This window comes from Bison bison, unplaced genomic scaffold (assembly GCF_000754665.1).
Source record: "Bison bison bison isolate TAMUID 2011002044 unplaced genomic scaffold, Bison_UMD1.0 scf7180017864456, whole genome shotgun sequence".
Classification (NCBI taxonomy): Eukaryota; Metazoa; Chordata; class Mammalia; order Artiodactyla; family Bovidae; genus Bison; species Bison bison.
This window is the reverse complement of record NW_011495018.1, coordinates 28,265,639-28,273,952: the sequence shown is the minus strand read 5'-3', so window position 1 is coordinate 28,273,952 and position 8,314 is coordinate 28,265,639. Positions and strand designations below refer to the sequence as shown.

Sequence of the window (8,314 nt, the reverse complement as noted above, 5' to 3'; positions counted from 1 at the left end):
TACCTTGCCTGCTAAACCAGTTGGGACTGGAGCTAAAGGGTTAATTAGGTGAGGTCCCGGCCCCCTCCCTCGCCTAATTGCCTGGGATCTGTGTTTTGCTGGGAAGAGGGGAGCAGCGGAATGACTGCCAGGTTGGACTGGGGAGGGGGAGTCTGCAGGCCGTCCTCTACCCTTGCAGACTCTGACTCATCAGTCAAGATGCTCTCCTCCCTTCCCCCCTTTCTCCATCCAGTCTCAGCTTCCCTCCCACCCCAACTTCTCCTGGAAGCCGCTTTCCTTTTGAGGGCCTCGGAGACTGGGGAGGACAGGAAGCAGACCCCTCCATTGCCCCTTGCCCGCAGGAGCCGGGGCCTCTGTTGGAGGGGGTGGCGTGATGTGGATGGTCATCGTGAGGAACACTCCTTCTTCAGGGAGGAGCCTCCCAACCTTCAATCCTCAAGGATTCCCCAACACAGCCTGGAGTGGGGGTGGGGGGGCCTCCATCTCCACCCCTTCCCAAAAGCCCAGCCTTAGCTGCCTCATAAACAGGAAATACCTATTAGCTGGGAGGAGGGAGGAGAGGGGAGCCGTCTGGAAGAGAGAGTTGGCCCCCTCCCTTCTGGGAGGGGGTCCCCAGCTGCTAGATTCTTTTTCCTTAAGCTTCATGGTGGGTTCCAGCAGTAGATGCTGGGGACCTGGGCGGTGTCCCCTTCCTAGGCTTCTGGCTCGGACTGGGCGGTGGGTCCTCCTTCATTTTGTTACTTGGGTGGGGATTGATAGTGAAGGTTCCCTCACCCCTGCCCAGAGTCTGCACAGCTGGTTTGACTGGCTGGGGGAGGGTTACAGATGTGGAGGCTTAAGTGTTTATGAGACCCCTTAGCTTTTGCTGAGGGAGCAGGAAGTGAAGCTAAGGGCAGATGCAGAGTCTTAGGGATGAAAAGAGAACCAACCAGGAGATGGGTATCCCCTGCCCTGTGCTTAGGAGAGGGTGGGGGAAGGGAGCTGTAAGTGAAGCCTCTCTAACTTCAGCATTCCATCCACTTTGGATTCCCCCACCCCTAGCTTTCCCTATATCCACCCTCGGGAGGGCAAAGTGTGTGTGTGTAGGGGCGGGGGCGGGGAGGTTGCAGATAGAACCCTGCAAAGGGATGTGACTGAAGCTATCCTCAATTATTTCTTTGGCAGCATCCCTTGCCTGTGTCCACCTCCTCCCCACATTCCCTAGGGCAGAGGTCAGCACTATAGGGAGTAAAGGGAACCTAAAGTAATATAACCTTAGCCTGGAATTTTGGATACCTCATTTGGAATTCCAGCTTTACCCCTCACTAGAAAATTACTTGGTTTCCGTGGCTTGGTGGGAATTAAATGAGACCGTGTATGCCCAGTCATCTAGCCCAATACCAGCCATGTAGTCAGTACTCGATATACATTAGCTCCTTTCTGCTTTCTTTGAGGTTATCTGTTATTTGAAAAGTTTCAGAAGTGGGCTGGATTGTGTTGACCCCTTTCACTCCCTGTGTGTTAGTCACTCAGTTGTGTCCAAGTCTTTGCAACCCAATGGACTGTAGCATACCAGGCTCCTCTGTCCATGGGATTTTCCAGGCAAGAATACTGGAGTGGGTAGCCATTCCCTTCTCCAGGGGATCTTCCTGACCGAGGGATTGAACCTAAATCTCCCGCTTTGCAGATTCTTTATCCTCTGAGCCACCAGGGATGGATTCGCACAATCCTGTAACCACTTACCCCTAAGGCCACTCATTCCAAACAACTAGCTTGGCCAGATTCCATGGTTATCACCAATCACCTGAGTGGACAAAGGGGCTTATAACCCGCCCTATAGGGGACTTTGCCTCCTCTGAACCTAAAGTTCCCTTCTAGACTGCATAGGTGGAAGGCAGAAGGCAGAGAAGAAGAAAAACAGCATTTGTGGAGTATACAGTGTGTGCCCCGTACTGTGCTAGGTGTTTCACACCTGAAATCTCATTTACTTTTCATGATGACCTTTGGAAGAAAGTGGTGTTCCATTAAACAAGCAAGAAAACAGATTCAGAAAGGTTAATAAATTCAAACTTTCTGTAAAACATTCTTCTCCCTCTTCTTTGCCTACTAACTAGTTAATGTCTCCTTTGAACCTCAGTTATACTTTCACCTCCTCTGGGAAGGTACCACTCTCAGTCCCATTCCAGCTGATCTATTGATCCTGTTTCTTTTATGAAAATATCTCAATACTGTTCAATGGGTGATTAAGTAGTTTCATCTCCTTGAGGAACCATGCTAAGGGAGGTTAAGTAACTGTACCTTGCCTCAGGTCACAAACCTAACAAGTACTTGACCCAGTGCTCTTTTCTGCTTTTCTTCTAGTTTGGACCAGACCTGGGGAAGAAGAGGGAAACATCATTGGAGCATCTCTGGAAATTGTGTTGCAAAGATGGAAGGAGAACCCACAGATGCCTGGCAGATAACCCTGGTAGGAAGGCAGTGAGTCTATGTGGAAGGTCCTTAATGACAAGGTCCTTGAGGGTGGCAGGCTTAGCTGATTTGGATGGATGGATTTGAGCACCCAGTATTTTCTTTTTTTGAGGTGAAATCACATGACATAAATTAACTATTTTAAAGTGAATTATTCAGGGACTTCCCTGGTAGTCCTGTGGTTAAGATTCTGTGCTTCCACTGCAGGGGCACAAGTTCCATTTTTGGTCCAGGAACTGAGATTCCACATGTGGCTTGGCAAAAAAAAAAATAATAATAATAATTCAGTGGCATGCCAGTATTTTTATTTTTTAATCTTTATATTAAAAAAAATTCTATTTATTGGTTGTGCTGGGCATTTGTTGCTGTAAGGGCTTTTCTCTAGATGTAGCAAGTGGGGCTACTCTCTAGTTGAGGTGCACAGTCTTGTGGTAACTTCTCTTGTTGCAGAGCAGGAGCTCTAGGACACCAAATGGGTAGTTGCGACTTCCGGGCTCTAGAGCACAGGCTCAATAGTTGTGCACATGGCTTAGTTGCTCTGGGGCATGTGGGATCCTCCTGGATCAAGGATCAAACCCTTGTTTCCTGCATTGGCAGGAGGATTCTTTACCATTGTGCCACCAGGGAAGCTCACCAGTATTTTTTAATACCAGTCATTAGTGCAAGATGGACTCTGGACATGGGGATGAAGCAAAGTGGGAGGTGCTCAGAAGAGGTGGGGTGCTAAGAAATGAAGAGATGAGCCCCACAGACAGGCAAACAGCAGAAGCAGTGGGCTAGACTGGCCTTAGGACAGGTGAGTTCCTGGCTTCTTGCAGTTCCTAGAACCTGTCCCATCCAACTCCTTTTCCTGACCTTATCTTAGCCTTGTCTGTTTTCTCCCACATTTCTTTTACCCCTGAAACTCCCTCAAATACTCATTGGTATTGCTCTTTTTTGGGGTTGTGCTGGGTCTTCGTTGCTGTGCGGGCTTTTTTCTAATTGCTGTGAGCCGGGTCTACTCTCTAGTTGCGATATGTGGACTTCTCACTGGGTTGGCTTCTCTTGTTGCAGAGCATGGGCCTTAGGGTACCCAGGCTTCAGTAGTTGTGGTTCCCAGGCTGTAGAGCAGAGGCTTGATGGTTGTGGCACATGGGCTTAGTTGCTCTGCAGCATGTGGAATCTTCCCAGATCAGGGATTGAATCCTGTGTCTCCTGCATTGACAGACAGATTCTTTACCACTGAGACACCAGGGAAGCCCCAACATTCCTCTTTCTTTCAAGGGTGAATCTGCTTTTCCATCAAAATGGTAATGATATGTCTTATTGATGTCTCTGTCCCCAGCACCTAACAAGGTGCCTATAGCCTGATATGTCATATAATATTTATCAAATGATTATAAGAATTCTGATAGGATTTGTCTTTCCCAGCTCCAACACATGACTCCTTCCCTTCTTGTCCATTTACCATCACTGTGACCATTTACCACTACCATCTCTTTCTCTGCTAAAACAGTTACTTAAAGTATATGAAACTCTTAGGAAATCTGTTAAATATGTAGAAGGCCCCATCCTCCTTAGCAGGAAACCTTACCTCTGGAGAAAGGGGATCTACGAGAATCTGAATTTTAAAAAAGTGCCTCAGGTGGTTCTTATGCATGCCAATATTTGGGAATACTTCCTTCAGAAAGGGTCCCTACCCCTTCAGAGCATTCTCACCAAATGGGTTGAAACCTATTCATTCATCTCTCTTTCCATAAGCAACTGCTTAGTACAGTGGAGGATAGGTTGTTAGGAACAGAGGAACCAAAGAAAACATAATGTACAACTACTCACTGTGCCCCTGGGCATACTGTTTAACCCTCTCTTAGCCTCAACTTCTTCCGCAGCAGAATGGGGACAATAATATCCCTACTTTAAAAAAATCCTCCTAGGGATATTGCAAGGAGACAGCAAGCTGAGGACTGTAAACCATTCCTCACAGGTGGGTTGTTTGGGTCTAAAAATAAAGCACTAAAAGGGATATTGCCTGAAAGTTTGCATCTCCCTGAAAGAGTAACTATAAACCAGGCATATTAATTATCTACTACTATGCAACAAGATACCCTCAACTTTAGCATCTTAGAATAACGAAATTTGTTGTCTACCACTTCAGTATTCTTGGGCTTCCCTGTGGCTCAGCTGATAAAGAATCCACCTGCAATGTGGGAGACCTGGATTCAATCCCTGGGTTGGGAGGATCCTCTGGAGAAGGAAATGGGTACCCACTCTCTAGTATTCTTGCCTGGAGAATTCCATGGACAGAGGAGCCTGGTGGGCTACAGTCCATGGGTTTGCAAAGAGTTGGACGCGACTGACACTTCTACTGAAAGTAATATATCATCACTTCTTCCTTATATTATTGGTCACACAGACCAATTCTGATACAGTTACGGCAGAGAACTACATAAAAGTATGAATAGGGATTTCACCCTCTGGTTCAGTGGCTAAGACTCGGTGCTCCCAGTGCAGAACGCCTGGGTTCAATCCCCAGTCGGGTCTAGATCCCTCATGCAGCAATTAAAAAAAAAAATCCAAAAAAATCCGGCATGCCACAAGAAAGATCCAGTGCAGCCAAATAAATTTAAAAAAAAAAAAAGTGTGAATGACAGGAGACAAGATTATTGGAAGCCATCCTGGGGGTTTTCAATGAGACCAGGTCTGGTGCTCAGTGTTTATAGGTCTGGAGGTTCAATTTAGGAAGTGAATCAGAATTCATCAGGTTCAGGAGACTGACTCACACAAATTAAATACACATGAAGCATTATCTTGGTATTACTCTGTCTCTTTTCTAGAACTCTTTAGTTAAACTAGTTTTCCTTTTGAACACAAAAAAATGTGTTCTCACTTGAGAGCCCACGCACTGACTTTTCTTCTTATCACAGAATGCTCTTTGAATGGCTAGGTCTTTTTTGTGGTTCATGTCTTACTTCAAATATGTTCTCTTCCTTACATGAGCACACCATGTAAAAAAAAAAAAATTACCCCCTCTTATCTTTCACACTCTCCATCCCATTTATTTAATTCTCTTTCTCTCTTTTTGGCTCCACGCTCGACCTACAGGATCTTAGTTCACAATCAGGGATCGAACCTGTGCCCCCTGCACTGGGAGCATGGAGTCTAAATCACTGGACCACCAGGGAAGTCCCATCCCATTTATTTTCTGACAGCATTTCTGGCGCTCTGAAATTATTTTGACTCTTCATTTACTTGGAGATTGTCTCCCCACTAGAATGTGAGCTTTGTTAGGGAGGCTGTTTTTCATGTGTGTTGGTCTATTTTGTCATTCCTGTATCTCCAGTGCCTAAAACAGTGCCTGGCACATAGTAGGCATTCAATAAAACCAGAATGCTGACTTGTTAATTCACATTGAGAAATAGATGTTATGTGAATGGGGTATTTTGTCTCACTTGATCAACACACTTTATCCCCATAGAGAATGATACAGGAAGTCAATTATTATACTCAGATGAGTCTCTATTGAACATGGAGTCAGGCAAAGATGGAATTGGGCACCCAGTGTTTGGCGGCCAGTGTCTCTGAGGTCTTCCTTCCTGGCCCTTGGCCAGGAGACTAGTAGCCTGCCAAGGAGACTAGTAGCCACAACACCCCTGTCTAGGTGGTACTGGAGAGATACATTCTTATCTCTTTTAGTATATTCCATGCGTACACCCTATGTAGGTAAATATTGTTTTATCAGATGCTAAATAAAGCAAAAAGGGCACAACTTTCTACTTTTTAAAAAAACATTAATCTTCCCAAAGCCTTATCATCATAATATTGACCATAATTAGTGCCCAAATCACCAGCATTTGCAGCGCATCTATTAGAGGATGTTTCTTCTAAAGAGGAAGAATTGTGCACCCTGTATTGGTTCTTACTGATTTCTTATTGGCAAATTATTTCCAAGTTTATTGGAAATAAACTTTATTGTTGCCAGAACAGATTCACTTCACCCAAAAGAGTAATAAGAAACTAACTGAAAGGAAGTTGTATGAGTCTTTCCAGGCTTCCATAACAGGACACCACAGACTAAGTGGCTTAAAGAATAGAAATTTATTTTCTTACAGCTCTAGAAGTTGGAAGTTCAAGATCAGTCAGCTGGCAAGGCTGGTTTTTAGTGAGACCTCTTGCCCTGGCTTTCAGGTGTCTCTTTCTCTTCTGACACTGGACCTAGTGGATTAGACCCCCACTTTTATGATGTCATTTACCCTTAATTACCTTCTTAAAGGCTCTGTCTCTAAACATATTGGGTGTGAAGCCCTTCAACATAAATTTTGCCCGTGGTGGTGGAGGGAACAATGAATATAATTCAGTCCATAATGAGAGAGCCTCTCCTTTCATGACTTTTTTTTTGTGGGAATATGTGTTATTTTTTAGTTTTAAAATATTTGGGCTGAACCATGTGGCATGTGGGATCTTAGTTTCCCAACCAACCAGGGATAGAACTGGTGTTCCCAGCGGTGGAAGTGTGGAGTCCAACCACTGGACTTGCCAGGGAACTAGCTGGGAATATGTATTAATACAGCCTTCCTAAAGGGCAATTTGACAATGTCCAAACAATACCCAGTTGTGGATGTGACTGGTGATAGAAGCAAGGTCCAATACTGTAAAGAGCAATATTGCATAGGAATGTGGAATGTTAGGTCCATGAATCAAGGCAAATTGGAAATGGTCAAACAGGAGATGGCAAGAGTGAACGTCGACATTCTAGGAATCAGTGAACTAAAATGGACTGGAATGGGTGAATTTAACTCAGATGACCATTATATCTATGACTGTGGGCAGGAATCCCTTAGAAGAAATGGAGTAGCCATCATGGCCAACAAAAGAGTCCAAAATGCAGTACTTGGATGCTATCTCAAAAATGACAGAATGATCTCTCTTCGTTTCCAAGGCAAACCATTCAATATCACAGTAATCCAAGCCTATGCCCCAACCAGTAACGCTGAAGAAGCTGAAGTTGAACAATTTTATGAAGACCTACAAGACCTTTTAGAACTAACACCCAAAAAAGATGTCCTTTTCATTATAGGGGACTGGAATGCAAACGTAGGAAGTCAAGAAACACCTGGAGTAACAGGCAAATTTGGCCTTGGAGTACAGAATGAAGCAGGGCAAAGGCTAATAGAGTTTTGCCAAGAGAACACACTGGTCGTAGCAAACACCCTCTTCCAACAACACAAGAGAAGACTCTACACATGGACATCACCAGATGGTCAACAACAAAATCAGATTGATTATATTTTTTGCAGCCAAAGATGGAGAAGCTCTATACAGTCAGCAAAAACAAGACCGGGAGCTGACTGTGGCTCACATCATGAACTTCTTATTGCTAAATTCAGACTGAAATTGAAGAAAGTAGGGAAAACCACTAGACCATTCAGGTATGACCTAAATCAAATCCCTTATGATTATACAGTAGAAGTGAGAAATAGATTTGAGGGACTAGATCTGATAGAGCGCCTGATGAACTATGGACGGAGGTTTGTGACATTGTACAGGAGACAGGGATCAAGACCATCCCCAAGAAAAAGAAATGCAAAAAACAAAATGGCTGTCTGAGGAGGCCTTACAAATAGCTGTGAAAAGAAGAGAAGTGAAAAGCAAAGGAGAAAAAGATATAAGCATCTGAATGCAGAGTTCCAAAGAATAGCAAGGAGAGATAAGAAAGCCTTCCTCAGCGATCAATGCAAAGAAATAGAGGAAAACAACAGAATGGGAAAGACTAGCGATCTCTTCAAGAAAATTAGAGATACCAAGGGACTATTTCATGCAAAGATGGGCTCGATAAAGGACAGAAATGGCATGGACCTAACAGAAGCAGAATATATTAAGAGGTGGCAAG

The 8,314-nt window shown here is 44.5% G+C and overlaps 1 protein-coding gene across 6 annotated transcripts in view; it reads left to right on the top strand.

Annotated features, from left to right (window-relative positions):
* The first annotated feature begins 6 nt into the window (after positions 1 to 6).
* Positions 7 to 8,314, top strand: part of PPRC1 (peroxisome proliferator-activated receptor gamma, coactivator-related 1) — a 27,038-nt gene continuing 18,730 nt past the window's right edge. For 4 of the 6 annotated variants that reach the window (XM_010859452.1, XM_010859457.1, XM_010859450.1 and 1 more), the window contains exons 1-2: positions 7 to 717; positions 2,341 to 2,446. In XM_010859452.1, coding sequence (XP_010857754.1) covers positions 374 to 717; positions 2,341 to 2,446 — 450 coding nt within the window. In that variant the 5' untranslated portion in view covers positions 7 to 373. Of the gene's footprint in view, positions 2,142 to 2,340; positions 2,447 to 8,314 lie in introns of all 6 variants that reach the window. The other 2 variants (XM_010859454.1, XM_010859455.1) reach the window with 2 other exon arrangements.